Source organism: Balaenoptera physalus, assembly GCF_965194825.1.
Source record: "Balaenoptera physalus genome assembly, chromosome: 3".
NCBI classification, from domain to species: domain Eukaryota; kingdom Metazoa; phylum Chordata; class Mammalia; order Artiodactyla; family Balaenopteridae; genus Balaenoptera; species Balaenoptera physalus.
The window spans coordinates 28,235,066-28,255,423 of NC_138890.1; the positions used below are offsets into that span (position 1 = coordinate 28,235,066).

General features: G+C 40.0%; 2 protein-coding genes across 2 annotated transcripts in view; one reads left to right on the forward strand and one right to left on the reverse strand.

The window, feature by feature from the left end:
• LCP2 (lymphocyte cytosolic protein 2) overlaps positions 1–11,280 on the forward strand; it is a 50,283-nt gene extending 39,003 nt beyond the window's left edge. The window contains exons 13-18 of the mRNA XM_082456641.1: positions 1,482–1,603; positions 3,092–3,141; positions 6,529–6,623; positions 7,229–7,306; positions 8,840–8,995; positions 10,541–11,280. Of these exons, the coding sequence (XP_082312767.1) occupies positions 1,482–1,603; positions 3,092–3,141; positions 6,529–6,623; positions 7,229–7,306; positions 8,840–8,995; positions 10,541–10,663 (624 nt within the window). The 3' untranslated portion in view covers positions 10,664–11,280. The remainder of the gene's footprint in view (positions 1–1,481; positions 1,604–3,091; positions 3,142–6,528; positions 6,624–7,228; positions 7,307–8,839; positions 8,996–10,540) is intronic.
• A 2,130-nt stretch (positions 11,281–13,410) lies between these two features.
• LOC309658231 (uncharacterized protein C5orf58) lies at positions 13,411–20,191 on the reverse strand. The gene is made up of 4 exons (XM_082456640.1): positions 20,109–20,191; positions 18,958–19,031; positions 18,086–18,179; positions 13,411–13,690 (listed from the first exon to the last, which is right to left on the reverse strand). Exons 3-4 carry the CDS (start codon positions 18,177–18,179, stop codon positions 13,539–13,541), a joined length of 246 nt encoding a protein of 81 aa, XP_082312766.1. The 5' UTR covers positions 18,958–19,031; positions 20,109–20,191; the 3' UTR covers positions 13,411–13,538.
• Positions 20,192–20,358: the final 167 nt, after the last annotated feature.

A 20,358-nucleotide genomic window follows, 5' to 3' on the forward strand; every position in this document is an offset into this window, starting at 1 on the left:
ACAACAACACTTGAGGAAGGTGCTCTTTCACCACCACTGTGCTAGCCTAACAAAACAAGTCCAAGTTGGCAATTTTGGTCTACTCGTCAATGGCAAAATCATTCTTGCCTCTCTGAACATCATTTCCTATCTGAGGAGTAGAGCAAAGAGCCCCTCCCTTATCTATTTCAGAAGGTTGTCCTAAAGATAAATGTGCTGAACCAAGTGGACACAGCTTGGAAGCTATTTACGAATCAGTAAGGTTGCATTGCTTTTAAGAGGAGCGGCCATTGCAAAAGAAGGTTAAGCTTTGGGTCAGGCAGATTAGGTTTGAATCAATTTCTGTAACTCTTGGCAAGTTAGGAATCCCTCTTGGGCAGCATGTTTCCATTTGTAATATGAGAATGTTAAATTCTTGAAGGGTTGCTTGAAGAACTGGATGAAATATTATACATGAGTCTTTGGGGCACATAGTAGATATCATCATTATTAGTGTATCTTTGGGCCCTTTTAGACACCTCAGAAGCTATTTTATGTTAAATATATAAAGAGTGTCTCAGATTGGAGTGTCTTTAAATGATGGTTTGTATTAAGAAATTATAAATTATTTAGCAAGTTTTACTGTTCTCCACAGTATCTTTATTATGGAGACACACAACTGCTAAAGAAAGAAAACAGAGACATTTCTATGATTGAGAAATACAGAAATATAGTTACTCTTTGAGAAATTGTGTTTTGATGATAGGTTAATGTCTTTTTTTTTCTTCCCCTTACCAGGATGAAGATGATGGTATGTTCAGAAAGGCTTTCTTACAACTTATAACCCATTCCTTCATTTTTCTGCTCAGGCATTCAGATGGAATTATTTAGTACAGAAACTCCATAGAATCCATTATAATTGTAAAATTAGTATTAAGTAGATGTATATCAGTTGGTATACTGCATAGTTATAATAAAATGGAGTTATTTGGCTGGGTTACCAAAGAGAACTGTTAAGTTCATGCATAACAGGGCAAATTACTAGTACAGCAAAACTGAAAATTGCATATACAGTTTGATAGAAAACATTCTAGTATTTATGCTCTCTAACACATGTGGTTAAAGGATCACTAACTGCAGATGAATGAATGACATAGCATAAAATTTGGCTTTCATAAAACAAAACTTGTGAATCTTTTCTGAAATTCATATGGTTTCCAACTGACAATTTTCTGCCAAGTTAACATTTCAAAAATGAAAAAAAAAATAAAATAAATGTGTATTATGGAGAATGATATAGAATGGCAGCATTTGAAACTGCATTCTAAGGCAGTAAATCATCTAGAAAAACCTTGGGGGGTGGGCTTCCAACCTACCACTTCCTAATGACATTTGATCTTTTGGATTTTTGTATCTCCCTTTAGACTAGCTATTTCTAACTGGGGAGCAGTTCTGGGGTGTTCCTGTGACACTTGGATCCTGACAATCTGCTTTCTTTTTTCTTTTCCCCTGAAGTACATCAGAGATCTCTGCCCCAGCCAGCACTGCTCCCCATGAGCTCCAACACCTTCCCTTCAAGATCTACCAAGCCATCGCCCAAGCACTCCCTCCCATCAGCTCACCTGCCCGGAGCCTTCTCAGAAAGGTTTGTGCTGACCTCATTCAGTTCTAACCCAGCATTACGTCTGGGGCCACTGATACTGAGCGCATGTCAGGTGGGTTGAGAAAGAAAGAAATGAGCCACTGGTCATAGGCTCAGAACATTTTGGGTCTTAAGAAACAAAACCAAGCTGAGCATATAGAATCGCATATGTTAACTCACTGCTGTCCTCTGAGTCTCTGTGCGTGGGGGTCAGAGGGGTACAGAATTGACTGCCCTGTCATGGCCTCAGACAGAATGGACTCTTTGGCAGGAAATAGGGAATGTTTTCACTCTGTGAGTTAACACAAAGAAACAAACACTCAAGAAACCCAATTAATTGAATTAGTTGGAGTTCACCCTGCATCTTGGATGGGAAGACTGAGAAAATGCACCTTGTACCTAGCAGATGGGGAGAATTCACTGCACAGGCTCTGTCCCCAGCAGGTCTGTTTTCTCAGTAGCAAGAGTGTTTCTCAGCGTCCATGATTAGGCAGGCTGTCAGAGGCAGAGGCACGGACAGGGGGAAGACTCAGGTCGTTTCTCATAAATAAGCCGTCGGGCTGCCTTGTAGTGCCCCCGAGGGTTCATCCACCGGCACTTTGGGCTCATCTTCTCCTTCACTATCCAAAGGGAGAGGCTCAGTCCCCACCCTAATTATGGGAGAAAACTCACCCACCAGCAAGACCCCTCCACCCCTGCCAGATATCTGGAAGGATTCTCAATTTCTTTTCATTTTCCCTGGGTGCCTCTTGCTCTGATTTTCTGCTGCTTCCTCTCATTCTTCCAGCTGTTTTCCTTCTTCTGCCATGTCTGTCATTTTCTCATGCCATCTCATCCCACCTGGGGCCCCAGCCCTATCCTTCATTCTTACAAAATAACACTCGCACGAGATTTCTGACCAGAGCACTTTTACAGAAGGTTTGGGCTAAAGGTTAGGGAAATTGCTGCTCAGCGTGGAGCAGACAGCATTTCGGGGCCTCCCTCGGGCCCTCCTCACCACCACCCCAGCCCCCAGAGATGCTGCTTCTGTCGGCTGCAGCCCCACCGAGCCCTCTCTGTGTTTCTCGTCTCCCTCCCCTCTCCTTATAAACCACTAGGCCCTGGGGATGCACCATTCCCAAACAACATGCCCATTTAATATATTTTCCTAACTGAAAGAGAAGTCCTCTCCCCAGAGGACTTCTGTCATGTTCCAAATTCAAAGTCCTCAAATTGCAGCTAACTTTTTAAAGTAGCTTTTAAAGCCCTTTACACAGTTCTTTTGTTGCTTTTGCTTTTTGGCTTGAGAAGCTTGTTAGACTTTGGGATGGTCCATCTTGGGACAGCAGTGAAGTATGTCCAACAAGTTCCTTCTCTTTGCTCTGCTTCCATGGTTTCAGGGAGGGAGTGGGAAGTGATAGCAAAAGAAGCAGCATTTCCCCAGTCCAGGCTCCCCCTCTGGCCCCTTAAACCTAACCCAACTTAAAATCCGTTCTTTTTCTGTCTCCACAGCAACAGTAGTTTTTCGCAGAGTGCCTCCCTGCCGCCATACTTCTATCAAGGTTTGTACTCTGGGCTCTAGTGGTCTACTCCAGCCAATATGCCATCATGACTGGACAGTCAACCTGTCCCAAAGTCTTTTAGCAAAGGTTTTGTTGTCTCCTAAAAGTATCTGACTTCCTCATCCAGCCCTTCACTCAGTTTCTGCAGTGTGCCAAAGGCTGTTGGAGTGATAGGATACTACACAGAACACCACAGACATGCACACACACACACACACACACACACACACACACACACACACACACACACACACACACACACACACACTTCCTCAGGAAGGCAGCCTTGGCCTTCATCCTCCCACAAAGAGCTTTTCCTCCCTGCTGTTTTTATATGGTGCTTAGGATAGTGCTGGCTTTCTCTGTAGTTTTGGTTTCTATAATGAATCTAACCTAGTGTTGCTAGTTGAGGAAGAGGTTTAAAATACCGTTTAAGAAGAGACCCCAGGCCCCAAGATACTGATACAGTAAGTCTGGGTGGGGACCTGCATTTTCAGTAATGCCTCCTCTGGGTGTCCATGATAAGTATTTGCTGAGAGTGTCCTCAGACTTTAAAAATGCATACAAATCACCTGGGAGTTGTGTTAAAATGCAGATTCTAGTTCAGTGGGTCTTGGACGGGACCCGAGGTTCTGCATTTCTAGCAAGTTCCTGTGCGATGCTGGTATTGGTGGTCCGTGGACCACTCTGAGTAGAAGCAAAGGCCTACAAGGTAGGACTAGACTGTGTTTATTTTTTATCCTTAAAGACTTGCAAGTAACTAGCACATGGTAGGCACTTTAAATATATTTGTTGAATGACTGACAAATGACTATGGAAAGTCACCCAACTCTAGTAAACAGATTTTTTTTCTCATGCTAGGAAACTCACCTAGTGTTACCAGATTTTCTGATTTTTTTTTCAAGAAAAACTGGAAATATGGCTTTTGATGTGAAATTACCCAATTTTTAAAGGTTGACTTAAGACTTTTAAAAATCCTGTGAGGAAAAAACAAAACACTCTTTTTATTTTTTTGGCACTCATGGTACACATACAGGAACACCAGTACTGTATGTGTTATAAATAGAAAACTACTTTAGTAAGTTTAAATTATAACTCAAGAGTAGATCTTTTTTCAGGAGCACATCTATTACATTCAATTGGGTACATCATCCCATGTATGTGTGAGACCCTACTGCTGACACCAGTGAAATCCACTACGTTTTCAATGATTCCTAAGCATCTGAGGATATAGTGTCCATATTCACTATATGGCTTCCACAGTTCCTCCACACACACCCCTCAATTTTCCAGTGTCCACAACTCATTATTTTGTGAACCTACTTTGTGTTCCTTGCATGGCCCCTGCGGGCATCTGAGCTTCAGACACTTCACTTATAGCAGTATCTCACAAAGTGAATTCCACAGACTCCTGCTTTTATGAGTTGGTGATGGGGATTATTAATATAAACAGTTTGGTTAATTTTTTTGGAATAGAGTCATCCCTCTAATATGGGAGGGGGATTGGTTTCAGGACCCCACAGATACCAAAATCCAAGGATGTTCAAGTTCTTTGTGTAAAATGACGTAGCACCGTCACACCTTCACATCCACAGGCTTCACATCCACAGATTCAACCAACCCACTGGCTGAACCAGTCTGCAGTTGGTTGAATTCACAGATGTGGAACCTGTGGATGCAGAGGGCTTACTTTACTACCTTAATCAAAATTGAATCCTTTTCTCCTAAGAGTACCAGGACACCTGGCCCTCAGTCTAATCCTCCACTGGCTGTCCCAAGGTCAGGAAGATAAAGGATGTGCTGTATATTGTCCAAAACCCTTGAGGATCTAGATGTTAAGGGTGATGGGTGACTGCAATGAAAAGCAGTATATTGTCTGTCATGAATAGTGACTTTGTAGTGCTGGCCTGCAGGTGCAGAAGCAGAAAGAGAATAATTCCTCAACTCTAAAACAGCCATGCACTATAGGCCTTGATTATATTACTTTCCCATGTAGCTAGATTTCATTCATTCAACAAACGCTATAAAAGTGCCTGCCATGTTGGACTGCAAAGGTGGGCACGGGGAAGGTCTTGTTCAGGTTCTTGGAGCCTTAAGAAGGAAGATCAGCAGCTCAGGCTACCCTGATCTGCTTATTTAGAAACAGGGAACATCATCTCAAATAATCTAGGTGACATGGCTGGGAAGACTCTGGCTCTTCCCAAGTAACTCTCCTCTCTCAATGGCCCAGGGGCAGGCAGCTTGCCCCTTGTGGTGTATTGCAGATGGAGTAACAGCCCTGGTGCAGAACCACCTGGAGTGCTTGTTAAATGCATATTCCTGAGCCTGGGTGATACTGGGTCCCCCTGGAATTCTCATTTAAGCACAGTAAGGTTCAAGTCCTGGTGCTGCCACTAAGAGCACATGCTTTGTTTAGACTCTCTGAGCCTTTGTTTCCTGATATTCAAAAAAGAAGATAACACCCACCTTGCGGGGTTGCTGTGAGAATGAAAGGTAGCATACACAGGTGCCTTACTCGGGGCCTGGACAGAGTAGTGCTGAATAAATGTCTGTTGAATGAACAAATGAATGATGCATGAATTATTAAGAGAACATTCAACTCGCAGAATTTCCCAGCCTTTAACAGCTGTTCTGGCACACAGGAGACAGCCTTGGCAATTATAAATCAACAAACTCAAACCTTTCCTGAAACACATTCTCTTGGAAAGTTTCAGGAAACTGTCAACAAGAAAAAAAGGTGTTAGAGAAGGCGAAGCACAAGTGCTGGGTAATTTATAGAACCCAATACAGACTTCCTGATTGATCAGATAGTTGGTGGGGCTTTCTATGGGAGTTGAACCGTTCTACCTCTGTAGAAAATTTGGTAAAGAACAGCAGATAGTAAACTCTGGTTCTAAAAGCTAAAAATATTCTTAAGGTAACTTCACCTCATCTTGGGTAACAAATTTCTTTTTGTGAAAACAATGAGAACATAATTATTTTATCACCACATTGTCTGTTATCACATGGGTGGTATATATGTAACGTGCCCAATTAAGCAATCACTCAAATGTGTGGTAGTGTCTCAAAATTTCACTGGCCTGGCTACAGAATAGGGCCTGAACAGCCCTTGTGGTTTCGAACAAGTGACATTTTTTTTTTTTTTTTTTTGGCTGTGCGGCATGCAGGATCCCGACCAGGGATCGAACCCGTGCCCCCTGCATTGGGAGCACAGAGCCTTAACCACTGGACTGCCAGGGAAGTCCCGAAAATTATATTTGAAGCTGTGGTTTCTTGAAATGTTAACTGCTGGGAATAACTGCAAGGGCATTTTGGGGGGGAAATGTGTTATGACAAGTGAAAAATTGCTTAAAGTAAATGAACTTTCAAAATGCTCTACTTTTGAAGGCCCTAGCAACAGGCCACCTCCCAGAGTTGAAGGCAGGAGCTTTCCCTCGCCAGCTCCAAACAAACCTCAGCTACCATGCCCTTCGGAAGAAGAGGTAATATAAAGCATATGTTTGTATTTTATTTCTACCCCAGTAAATGAATCATCAGAAACTCCCACTGAATACTCTCTTGTTCTTTTATCTTCTATTAGTCTTAATTTTTTTAGTGAAAAATATCAAGAGGAGGACTCGAAAAATAATATGTTCTTTTTTCCTTGGCGTTCCTCTTCCAATGGCAAATGTGTGTTTTGCATTAAACAATGAGAAAAATAATCCTGTTTTCCATCTGTTTCTTGGTTTATGACATTGCATAAGTCACTTAACTGCTCATTAACCTAGTTTTTTTCAGTAAATATATTATTATACTACACTGAAGAAATTATTACATCTATATCGTTCCTGATTAGAGGCTTCATTATATATGAAATGCTTATTCACTGCTACCTTTGCAACTAGTGTCATGAAAAAAAGCAGTTCACACAAAATATCTTCTATTTATCCTCACCTGAATGATTCTATATTCAAATTAAGAAAATAAATGCTTCAAACTTCATGGAACTGAGGTGGTGATTTAGGGTAATGATTACTTGGAGGCTTTTCTTTTCACTTACATATGTAACTGCAAAATTTATACCATTTTTAAAAATTTACATTTTCAGAATTCATTAAATGAAGACTGGTACGTTTCTTATATTACCCGAATAGAGGCAGAAGCGGCTCTTAGAAAGATAAACCAGGTACTGTGCTAAAGTTTATTTTTTAAGTAGTTATAAATATTAATGGAAGGAAAGAAATGGAACTGACTTTTACTGAGTACCAGTTATAGGCTAGGAATTCTGCTGGGTGCCATTCATGCTGTTATACCAAGGGGGCCAATTAGTGCCAGCTTTCCACCTACCAGTGTCCTACCAGACTCTCAGGACCCTGGGGAAAAAATCTAAATTAAGGTAGTCATTTGGCTGGCAGAATCTTAGGAGATTTTATTAACTAAAATGGTCCATCTTTTCACAGGAATCACACAGCATCAAAAGGAGACTCTCTTTCCCCCAAATTTCCAATGTCTTATCGGTTCCATCTTCCTCTTGATCCACATCAATGTGAAGGGACCCGTACTGAGAGAGACAACAGCAATTTTTTGTCCTTTCCCCTAGAAATTTCTAGCTGTCATTTAATATGAAAGGTCTTAAACCAGATTTCCTGTCTTCCAGTGCTAAATATTAACCTTAAATCTATATATCAGAGACAGGAAAGCAAAGATCCTTCATCTTTCACATCTTTCACATCTCGAGACTGCAACAGTAGTTCTCAAGCTTGGCTGTACATTTAAATCACCTGGGGAGCCTTAAAAAATTCTGATTCTGGTCTCACTTGGAGAGATTCTGATTTAATTAGTCAGGGGTGCTGTGTGGGCTCTGGAAGTCTTCCAAACTTGAAATTCTAAAGTGAAGCCAGGGCTATGAATCGCTGGTCCACACGTATATTTGTTCAACAGAGATGTTCCAGCTAGAATTTACTCAATCAACCTGGAATAAAAAGAACAAAGGAAAGCCATTATTGCAGATTGATGGCTATTTAGAACCATCCTGATTCAGTACACAGAGGAGGGAGTAATTGAAATGAGTCCTTCCTAATTCATTTTATTTTAATATTAGATCTTTATAGTATTAATATCATGTAGCTAATTTATGGAATGAAATTTTAAAGTACAGGACAAATCACAATACTATTTTGGTAAATATCAGGAAAAAAAGGGAGATAAGAACACAGATGGTCCACACTGGATTTTGTTAAGGTGTTTGATGACAAAACACTGTACCTGGATACCATGAGGTTTTAAAATGGGTAAATTTCTTAGGAATTTGGGTGTTTTCTGACTTTGACTGTGGAAAGAAAGAGTTAGGGAAATAGCTCTCAGCAGTAGGAAGATATATCTTTAGTTAACCAACAAAAAGTCCTTATTTTGCTGGCCCTTTATCCACTCAACCATCTATCATTTGTTTTATTACTGAAAAAGAGATTCCTTTTCATCAAGAGACTTCAAAGAGGTCTCTTTGAAATTTGGAAATTTCCCTAACATAATCTCTGCTGCCTCTTTCTTGACAACCAAGAAATCCATGCCACATGGGACTGCAGCTGTTTGGGGAACTAACTGTTCACTGAATTGTCAACTGGTAGGTTCCCAGATCCCTAGAAGCTTGTCTACTGCTCTCACAGGCAACAAGAGTATTGACTTTTGCTGCTCCCATAATAACAAGAATTTATCCTTTTAGGATGGCACTTTCCTGGTTAGAGACAGCTCTAGAAAAACAATAACCAATCCATATGTCCTCATGGTGTTGTACAAAGATAAAGTTTACAACATCCAGATCCGTTATCAGGAGGAAAGCCAAGTTTACTTGCTGGGAACTGGACTCCGAGGGAAAGAGGTAAGGACTTCTAGTTGTAAAATTTCCCCCAATTCTCTACTTATGCCTCTCTGCATACCTACCTACATGGAACCTTGCTGTAGCATTCTTTTGGGGTCCATACTGCCTGGCAACTTTAGAGTTAAGTCACATTAGTGAAGCCCTTCATTTACTGGAAGGAAATAAAATGGTAACAGTATCTACCTCTGCTACTTATATCTTTTATTCCAAATAGTCTAAAATCACATGTGTAACTTAAAAAATACATGTATGTTAGCATTTAAATTTTTAAAAATCCAGTTAGATGGTGCCAAAGGCAAGTCCCTTCTGTGACACAGAGGTGAATTAAGTCACTTCTGTGACATAATTTTAACATAAGATTACAGTGTGTTTATAGGGCTGTGTCTTAAATGGACATCTGGAAAAATGACTTGGGTCATTGCTTACTAAAAATGGAAGTAAGGCCAATGAAGGTGGCCATATTGCCAAAGACATTTTCCTCTATTTTTTTCAAGGTTTATGCTAGTCGCTTTTGGGGTAGTTATCACAACTGGTGTGAAGGAAACCTTTCCCGGCTGCTTTTTGCAAAGGAAACTATAGCTAAACTTAATGCCCCAAACATGTACTTTAAGTTCAAATTTCCAGGAGGAGGATCAGCTGAATCAAACATTTCCAGAATGAGAAACAACTTACCCATAACTTCCACTTCACTCCAAATATTTTTAAGTTATGGTAATGTAAACCAGTAGAAAAAAAAACCCCACATGATTTTGGTCACATGTTTGAATCACTGGTTCAGCATGGGTAGAGCTGCATAGGTCCTATAGAAGCAGAGATGTCTGCCCTCCAGGACTTCTATTGGTCTAGTGTGGAAACACACAAATACAAACCACTCATTGCAGTTGCCCTGGAGGGAGGCACCTAGCAGAGTAGTCTTGGAGGAAGTGCATAATTCTGTCTGGGGTACCAAGTGACCTCTGACCCGTATCTAGATGGATGGATGGGGGTTTCCCAGTCTGACCATCAGGGATAGGGTGATCCAGGTAATGAATGCAAAGACTTGCTACAGAGCAAGTGAGTGTGGAGGTGGCAGTGGGGACACGGCAGAGATCATGAAGGAACTATTATGCATCTTCAGACACCGGCAACGCTGTCTGACCTCCTGATTCCTTATACCTCCTAACATTGTTCGTGATTTAGAGTAAAGTAGGGATACAAAAACCAAAACCAAACCACAGACAGAACGATCCTAAGGTAAGGCTATCATAATTAGACTCTCCCTCTCTCTATCTCTATAATATATATAATTCCCTATATGAGGTTAAAAATATATATACCTAAATACATACTTGTCTTTTATCCAAGGTTTGCTGGATATTGGTGAGGAATTATTTTTTCAAAGTTCTGTAGCAGAAATCATTAAAATATTTGCCAAATTTTACATGTTTTTTCCCCATGATCCTCATACTTCAAGATGTAGGATATTATGCAGATAAAAAAAACTGAGAGTGAAATTCACACTACCTATTCCAATGTTGATTTATCTCCCTATTTTGAATCTTTCAGGACTTTCTGTCTGTGTCAGATATTATCGACTACTTCAGGAAAATGCCACTTCTGCTCATTGACGGGAAGAACCGAGGTTCCAGATACCAGTGCACATTAACGTACTCTGCAGGTTATCCCTAGCAAGTTAGCCAAGCAAGTGAACCTTCCTCCTGCCTCTGTCCCAGCCTGGGAAGATCAGTCAACCTTGGTGAACCGTCTAACACTCAGGACTGATTTGAACCCCTCAACACGAACACAAGGGCTTTGTCCTTTCGCTTAAGAAAGTGTTTGAAATGAAGACTGTCAAAGATCCCATAATTTATTTATTCTTCTTCAATATTTGCAAAGTGCATGAGTAATAATGTTCACACTTGAAGTCTAGTAGTGCACTGTAATAATTCATTTTAAAAAGATGTGTATTTGAACACCCATTTCCAAGTACAGTAGTTTACATACCTACAGAAACAATGTGGGGTAAGTTTCAAAACACTGAAATGGTAATAGCTTTTGGTAACACGTAAAACTGATTTTTTAAATAGTCAATCCTTTACCATTCAAAGCAATCATCAGTTTTATATGTACAATTTGAAAATTACTAAAATTTAATTTCTCAAGAGCAATAGTTTAAGAGGCTTCAAAAGTGTTTCATACTTATTTGGTGTTTTTGTTGGGGGGATTTTTGTATACTTTTTTAATGAAAAAGATAAATGCAGTTGGGATAACTTCCTGGAATTAAAATTAATTTGCCTTTTGCTTCACTTTTTGGTTCCTAAAACAACTTTATTGACTTTATTTCATTCACACTATTATTTTTCTGTTTGAAAGCAAATTTAAGTGACAAATACCAAAAGAAAACATTTTAAATTTAGAGATGAGACTTTGGTGTCATATACACCCGGATTTAATTTCATCACAACCGACACCCACACCCTACCTCCTCCACCCCTACCCAACTCCAAAGCATCATCAAGTGATGTAGATTTTTACCAAAGTCTTCCTGGGAAGATGAAAAAGCAATGTACATATACATGGAAAAATTTGATCAGGCTTTCCAATTAGATACCTTTTTTCTATTTTTATCCCCCTGACAACTGTCATAAAGCCCTCTCTTCACCCTTCCCCAAAAGGCTTTATAAATTCTTCAAAGCAATTCACTTCTTTCCTTCAACCTACATATCTCATTTAACAAAAAGAAGTAGGCATTTCACAAAATGAAAACCTCGCATTTAGTTAAGTTTTCCCCTTTGAGGCCTTAGTTGTTATTCCACAACTTTTTTTAAAATTTATTTATTTATTTATTTATTTTTGGCTGCATTGGGTCTTTGTTGCTGCGTGCCGGCTTTCTCTAGTTGGGGTGAGCGGGGACTTCTCTTCGTTGTGGTGCGCGGGCTTCTCATTGCGGTGGCTTCTCTTGTTGTGAAGCATGGGCTCTAGGCACGCGGGCTTCAGTAGTTGTGTCACGCAGGCTTCAGTAGTTGTGGCTTGCAGGCTCTAGAGCACAGGCTCAGTAGTTGTGGAGCAATGCGCTTAGTTGCTCCGCGGCATGTGGGATCTTCCCAGACCAGGGCTTGAACCCGTGTTCTCTGCATTGGCAGGTGGATTCTTAACCACTGTGCCACCGGGGAAGTCCCCACAACTTTTATTAACAAAAATTTTTGGCTTCTCTGTTTAATCTACGAGTTTTCCGAGTCACAAAGAATATCTTGCATCTTCACTTTCATGAGCTAATAGAAAGACCACTGGCACGATTTGCTAAGATAATGAGCATGTGGAGACTTTTAATCGATGATAAAAAGGATGCTTCACAAAACTTCATCCTTAGAAAGTGGAAATTCTCAAATTAGGGTCCAGACCTCAGGAATTCTAAAGCTGAAAATCTTGCATTCATTTAGCTGTTTATTCATAGGATATTCAACAAGTGTTTACGTCATGCCTATTCTGTGCACTGAGCTAGGTGCTGGGTAATGGATAGAAAACACTACAAGTTCTGCTGACCTTGTGTCTTGCTTCATGGTATTCTATACTTTATGTTCAAAAATATCTAAAATGAAGGACATGGTAGATTTCAAAGCAACTATATAGTAGTGAATTATGTTTACAAGGTAAACGCTTATTATTTTAAGTTTTTGTTGGTGGAAAGGGACAGAAATTAGGAAGTTTTAGAATAAAGGTATCCTAAAACTAAAACCTATTCCACTTCAATGACTGAAATGAGTGGTATCTGATGTTTTTATGACTAGCATTCTTTCTCCCCTTCTTCAGGCCATGGCAACTCTGTTCTTTTGGTGGGGTCTCTCCTTTGCTACAGACCTGGCATATGATACCAGCCTCACCAAACACAGTTGCTCAGGACCCATCTTAATCAAAGCTGGGCCAATCAGGATCTTTCCCTGGAATGTTAAACACTGAGACAGAGAAGATCTCTTTTCTCTGGGATCCCCAAAAGATAATGCTGTACACCTGGAGTTGTCTACCATACCTCTACCCCCTTCTACCTGGCATATGGAGGAAATCAGCTTTTAACAGGAGAGGATGAGGCCAATGTACAGAAACAGAACCAGGATAGAGACATCTGATGAATTAGTGGAGGCCCTGAAATCTATCCCAACCATGGACTTCCAAGTCACATGACCCAATAAATGCTTCAGCTAGCTTGAGTTGCTTTTGGCACTTGCTACCAGGAGAGATCTGATTAATATAAACTCATACCATACATTTATAATTGAGTAACTCTCTTTCAACCTAAGCCAAATTCAAGCATAGGGTAAAGGATAAGCAGTGCCTCATAGCCAATTTCCTATGTCATACTCTTGCCATTAATGAAATAAATTAGCCATTCCTTGAAACATTAAAACAAGAAAATAATAGCCTTCAAGAGCATGAAATGATTCTTTACAACTCAACATATTTTTATTTTGTTTTTTATTATATTAAATATATTAGTAAACTCAATTCTCCTAGGTATGTGTTAATTCAACAATAAAAAGTTATAAATTCACAACAAGTAAATAAAAAATCAGATTAAAAAGCTGTCAGAAGCAAGAGATACATCTGACATTTTAGACTCTTCAAAGAGGGGGTTGTTTCTTTCTGTTTCCTTTAAATCATCCGTCTTCACGGGATGACTAAAACATAGGGTCAGGTCACAAAGCAGTAACTGGGAGAGCTCTGTGTAAAACAAAATAATAGAAGACATTATATTGTAGCACATATGTCATAGGCAACTATTATTACTTTAAGGAGCTATTTCCTAATTCTTAATTTAGCTTTCTTTTAAGTGATTATTGCTCAAACCACAATTCAGATGTGCCCAATTTTGACTTAGAGTCAAATTTATATACTACAAAATAAGCATGATATAGAAACTTACTAGAAGGGCTCTTTAGCTCAAATTGTCAGTTATCTTACTAAATTGCAATTTGATTTATGCAAATTTATGTATTTTTAAAATTACTATTTTTATCTGTTATACATGCACATAGTATAAAGAATCAAATAAGGCATGTTGCAAAAAATAGCAGTTCCTATTCTCCCAGAGGCAACCACTTTTAACTTTTTTGGAGCCCATTTTGTTTTTGTTGCTTTTGTGGTTCTCTTCTGTGTTTTTTTGTTTGTTTGTTTGTTTTGGGAGGGGTGGTATTTAACCTCCATATCTCTAAATGGCATGCATATTTTTTTTTCAATTTTAGGTATTATCTATTTGCTTCTGATCACAGAAGATTAAGATATAGCTCTTTTCACTTATACCCATTCCCCCACTGTACTTGAGGACAATTTTTCTTAGCTCAATATTTAATGTTTAAATTTTTCTTGATTATATAATCTTTACAGCTGAGTCTTACGTGATGTTTCCCTTCCTGCAAGCTACCACCCAACCACAGTTAATAATTGTTTCCTATTTTCATTGCTTAATTATCATGGATATATCCCAAATTTCTGCAGTTGGGTAAATCTCCTCTCAGTATAGTCAAGTGCCTTGACTATTCTATTGTTGAAAGCCTCTCCTCTCCTAGTGCCGTCTGATCAGCTCTAGTCTGGACTGACAGCTCTCTAGGACTGCTGTACAGCTCACATCTTGGGAACACCCTTCACCATTATCCTAGGGTCTCCTTTCATCCCCTCCCTTATGTGGAATATCTTTTTTCCAGAATCTCAGGTCTCTCTTTTTTTGGTCTACTCCTTTGTTTGGTGGAATGCAACCTAGGTAACTTCCTGAGGTGGGGAAATTTATGTCTGAAAATTTCTCTCTCTACACCAATGCTTAATAGATTGACTGGCTATAGAAATCTAGGTTGGACATCATGTTTCTTCAGATTTCCAAAGGCACTGCTGCATTTTCTTTTAGCTTCCAGTGTGTCTATGGAGAAATGTCATACAATTCTAATTCTTAGTCATTGTTTCTCTTTAGAAGATTTAAGAATCTTTTTTTCTTCCAGTGTTCTGAAATTTCGTAGTATTGTTTTTTAGTATGGGTCTATTTTCAATCTACTGTGATGGGGTCTTTCATTGTAAAAAATCATATCCTTCAGCTCTGGAAAATTTTCTCAGATTATTTCTTTAATGACTTCCTCCCCATCCATTGTCTATGTTCTTTCTTTCTAGCACTCCTATTTATTGGATGTTGGACTTCCTTGTCTGTGTTTTTGCTCTACACTCGAATTTTCTTCATTTTATCTTTAAACCCTTCTCCAGAGTTTATTTCCGTCACACTTTTAACTTTGTTCTCTAAATATATTTTATAGTATCCTGTTCCTTTTTCATGAACATAGCATCTTCTCTTACTTCTCTGTGGATATTAATGATAGTTTCTTGGAGTTTAATCTGTTTCTTCCCCGTTGATTGAATCTATTTATTGGTTTTGTCTCTGCTTTTCACATTAGATGCTTTCCTCAAATATCTGTTTTCCATACTTGTCTGCTCGTATTTAAGACTATGGTACTAAAAAGACAATTGGAAGTCCTTTGCCCATGGTGGTCTATATTGTGGGGTGATCTGGTTGGGTATTTTGTTGGAGGAACCTCTGCTATCAGTATCTAGGTCTTTTCTCTTAGGCTGGTCAGATTCCTGAAAGAAAAATCTGCTTGAGGGTATAAATCTGGCTGCCAATGTCTTGTAGCCAAGTGGGTTTCCCCACTGCGGGTCTTGTAACTCAACATGTAAACTTTGTCTTAAGACCCTTGTTTTTAGTACTACTCTTTCCCTCAACTTGCAGGACTTTAAATTTAAATCTCAGGTCTACCAGTGACTCGTTGTGTAACTCTGGGAAAGTTAGTTAACCTCTCTATATCTGTTTCTGTATCTGTAAATGCCAATGGTATTATTTCCTACCTCATAAGGTTGTTATGACGATTGAGTCCATTATGTAGAGCTCTTGGAAGAGTATCTGGATTATGGTAAATTCTATAAGTGTTAGCTATTGATATTATTACTTTTGGGAGAAAGTGGGGGTAACAGTGTTCGTTTAATCTTCCCTGTTTACCAGAAGTCTACCTTCCTAGTCTAGCTCTACAAGTCTTGTATCTTCACTGCCTGCCCTACCCCACAACTTTTCAGAAACACATTGATCATATTTATTTTATTTTACTTCATGAAAGAATAATCCCCAAACCAGAACAGTTAGATAATAAAGTTTGAGAAGAATCTAAAGCTTCTCTAATTGTTTTACATGAGTGCAAGCATCTGGAACCAATTATTCATTTAATCAATGTTTTTCAAGAGCCTATTATATAAAGGCACTGTGTTAAGTGCTAGGTATACCCTTAAGGAGCTTACAGATGAGCAGGGATAGGAAAAGTAAGTAGACATGCAATTACAATACAGTGTGATAGGTAATATGAAAAGGTAGAAGAAATGATATACTGGCTTAAAAAATAGTTTTCCACTGTAAGTAACCTTGACTAATAAGTAGCAGTTAACCTGGTGGGGTGGAGGTAGGGGTGCAACAGTAGGCATTGCAGGAGGATATGCATGTGTTAAGGCACAGGCACAAAAAAGAGCAAATGTGTAGATATGCAGATAGTTCAATGTGACTGGAACACAGAACGTGCAGGGAATAAAGAATGAGGTAACAGACTGGAGAGGTAGGCAGGGCCTGATCTCAAGGTCTTACAGTCCATTCTAGGAGGTCTGGACTTTATCCTGAGGACAATGGTGAGCCAACGAGCATTTTCAGCAGATTTACATTTTAGAAACATAATCCTTGCCGTAGTGTTTAGATTGATTTTGAGAGATGATGAATTAAGCAGAGCTAACCTGATTCCTTTATATCAGACTCCTCAGAGCCTCTCTTAATATGTACCATGAATTTGTGAGAGAATTATATAGCATAAAGCCCTTCCCAAACTTATCTGATCATCAGTTGATGGACTCCATTTTTATTGCACACCATCTACTAACATCTTCTGAGACAGCAGTGTTCCCAGATCAAAGTCTGGGAAATGCTTGGGAAAACACATAGGAAAAGCATAACAGGCACCAACTATTTGGTGCCTAAGCAACAGCCACTCCCCTCTTCTTCCTGGGGGCACAGCTTGATTGCACTTGAGGTGATTCTTTCCCCAGCACCAGCAGTAAGTCCTGACTGGTCCAAATTGGTCTGTTCCCCTTGGTGGTGGCTGCTGTAGGATACACATGTGGCACAAATCTGGCCAATGAAAGGGAAGGGGAAATGCGCTGGAGGGATCTGGAGAAAGGCTTATATAAGAGACACAGGCAGAGATAGTGTCTGTATACGGTCATGTCTGCAGGTAATGACCATGGGAAGTGACAAACAGAGTGAACATAACAGAGCAGAAATATGGAAAGAACCTAGTACCTGATGAAGTCTTTAAAACTCTGAGTTAGCTTTAGGGCTGCCCAACCTTGGATCTTCTTATTATCTTCCATATTGTATAAGCCATGTTAAATTGGTATTTTGTTACTTGTAGGAAGGTCTCATAACTGACACAGAGACTGCATTCAAATATCAAAGGTTTTCATAAGAATAACCACTACATATTCAGTGGTTTTCATGGTTAGAAATAGGACCAATGGATGAAAGAAATAGGGAAAAAGATTTCAGCTAGTCCATGAAGAGGAATTGTCTAAGATGGAATAGATTGACTGGTGATATAGAGAGTTTCCCAACATAGGAAATGTTTGGTCAAGAATAGGTGAAATATTCAATCACGGAAATTTTACATGCCTGGGATAAAATTACAGAATATGTCTCTAAGGTGAGTGACTAAACATCATAACCTATAAGATCTAATCCTACTAGAACCATTAATTCACACAATCAAGCAAACTTACAAGTTTTGACTTGGAGGGAACTTTAGGGGCTTAGTAATGATTAATGGATTCAGGGATGAAAATTCAAGTCTGCTAACCTCCAGGTCAATGCTCAAACATAATGCATCTTCAGAGATCTAGTTCATATTACAGTGTAAGCACTTCTTAAGAAATAGAAAAATCCTAATTAGTAGGCAAAATTCAGTTACACCCCAACAGAAGCACAAATTGACTCTACTGTTTATTTTATAACAATGACATGCAAACATTTTAATTCAGTGATTCCATACTTACCTTTCATTTTCTTCAACTCCATAGAAATTGTGTTAATATTTTTAATTATGGCTTCCACATTTGGCTTATGGTCGGTAACATTATTGTCAAACATCTGATTTTAAAAGAGAAACAAAAACAATGTATAAATCAGGAGTATTTATGTATACTTTAAAAATACTTAAATTTTCAGCATTTCTAAAAGGAAAAATCTGTTATTTCAGAACTAAAATATTTGTGAAATTATAGTCTCTTTAGAGAGACTATAATGGCTAGAATTCTAACATACGAAGGAATCAACTTAATATTTGTCCAACTGAAAACACCTGTAACTGGAATTCTTAGGATGAGGTGTCTTCTTTAATCAAACCATATCCACAAGATGGGGCCCTTACAATGGAAATGCAGATGTCCCCGTTTCAGAAAGCCTCAGCATTTATAAACTACCTTACAATTTAGCAATCTCATATAAGATCTTCTCTAATTTTGTTTATGTAAGTCAGCACCTTTTTCTAACTTACGCTTGAATGACAGGGTCCATACACGGTTTCTTTAAGTACATAGTAAAGCTTAAAATAAGATTTGATTATAATTCCTTGACTACAAAGATGGCAACATGGCCACTTCTATTTTAGCTTTGGGATTTAGGGCAACACACATTTTAATTTAGCTGAAATGTGTAAATCAATGTGTTACTATGTTATATATAAAGTACATATATTTAGCCAATTGTGTCAGATATAAATATATAGAGATGTTTCTAGGTGATAAGCTAACCTTAGCCATTCAAATAACTCAAAATAACTTGAATAAACCACAATTAGTGCACACAGCTCCAGAAGGTGGGCAGTTACATGTGAGGCTGCTTGCCCAAAAACTGAAAACAAACTAACCTTGAAATCAATTCCTTGCCTCTGCCTTTTCCTGAGTCGGGGGAATTTATCCTATTTCACTCACTTCAGAGCCACTGTAAAGGAAATAAATTTTTTTCATCTCCAGACAATGAAGAAACTACACTTCGCATCCACCTACAAGCCCCTAGGCACTGAAAATGGAATGGCAGCTATCTTACTTGGGTATGGCAAAGCCAAAGATCCAGGTTTGAGGAGAAAGGAAAGATGATTAAAAAAAATAAAGGAGGTAGGGTGGGGATGGTGCAATTAAAGAATCTTAAAGATATGAAGGTAAAAATAAAATACAAGTAAAAACCAAGAGGTAAGTAGAAACTAAATGGATGGAGAAATGCCCAAGAAAGTTGACCTTCTCCACTCTGGGGTCTGGTTATCCAGGGCCCTCTGGTGCCCGTAGGTGGGGTGGGGTCAGAGGCCAGAGTGGCAAGGGGACCCCAGCGGACCAGAGCGAGGCCAGAGCTGGTCAAGCCTTCCCCAGGGAGCTCGGTCAGGACATCACTCAGAGAAAGGAGAGGCTGGTCAAACAGTGCTTCCCCAGGAGGTGGGAAGTGGAGACCAGGCTCGGGGGCCAAGGGAATAGGGGGTCGGAGGCCACGATACCACAGACTGAAGGCAGGAATGCAGCTTAGGCACTAACCCGGGGCCAGAGGCCAGGAGGCCAGGCCCTCCCCCTGAGGAGCGATTATTATCCCTGAAGTTTTCCTTCTAAAGGCCAAGTCCTCTTCCTCGGCGTGACACGCGTGAGGAGCCCCAGGCCTTAGGGGGCCACAGTCTGGGGCCTGAAGATGGAGCCAGAGGCAACCTCGAAGTTTCCGCAGTCCTCAGGCTCCCAAACCTGATCAGGACAACGCGAAACGTGCTCGGCAGCCTTGACCACCGGCCCTGCCTGGAGCCGCCCAGACAACCGCTCCTTCTCGACCCAACAGATGACGATGCCTTTGAGGAAACCGGGCTCTTAGCCACGGGCTAAGAGACCTGGCGACCCGCCCCGCTTGGCGGCTGAAGATGGAACCTGAGGCAGCCTGGACATGTCAACGGTCTTCACCTCCAGCCCACACACCAAAACTGGATTAAGATTATTTAAAATTGGGTAACCCTGGGCAGCCCACAACCCTGACCCCGTCGGTACCCACCGCGCCAGCCGTCACCGAAGTTCTGGCTACTAAGTGGGGAGACCCGGCAGTGGAAGTGAGACCGGGCTTCCTGATTGGCCAGTTTCTCCGCCTGGTGCATCCTGGGAGTTGTAGTCTCTGGCTAGGCTCCTGCAGAGACGGTTCTGGATGCCAAGCAGGTTGTGACTAGCACTACTGCGTGGGGAGAGAGGGAGGGTTGAAAGGCATTTTTCCGCCTATGTGCCAGGCACCGGGCTAGGTGATTTGCAGC

Bases quoted from the DNA above. Each gene is read 5' to 3' on its own strand.
- LOC309658231 (XM_082456640.1), bottom strand. From the start codon at position 18,179: ATGTTTGACAATAATGTTACCGACCATAAGCCAAATGTGGAAGCCATA. The intron at 13,691-18,085 runs GTAAGTATGGAA...TGTTTTACACAG, and splicing joins GGAGTTGAAGAAAATGAAAG to AGCTCTCCCAGTTACTGCTT.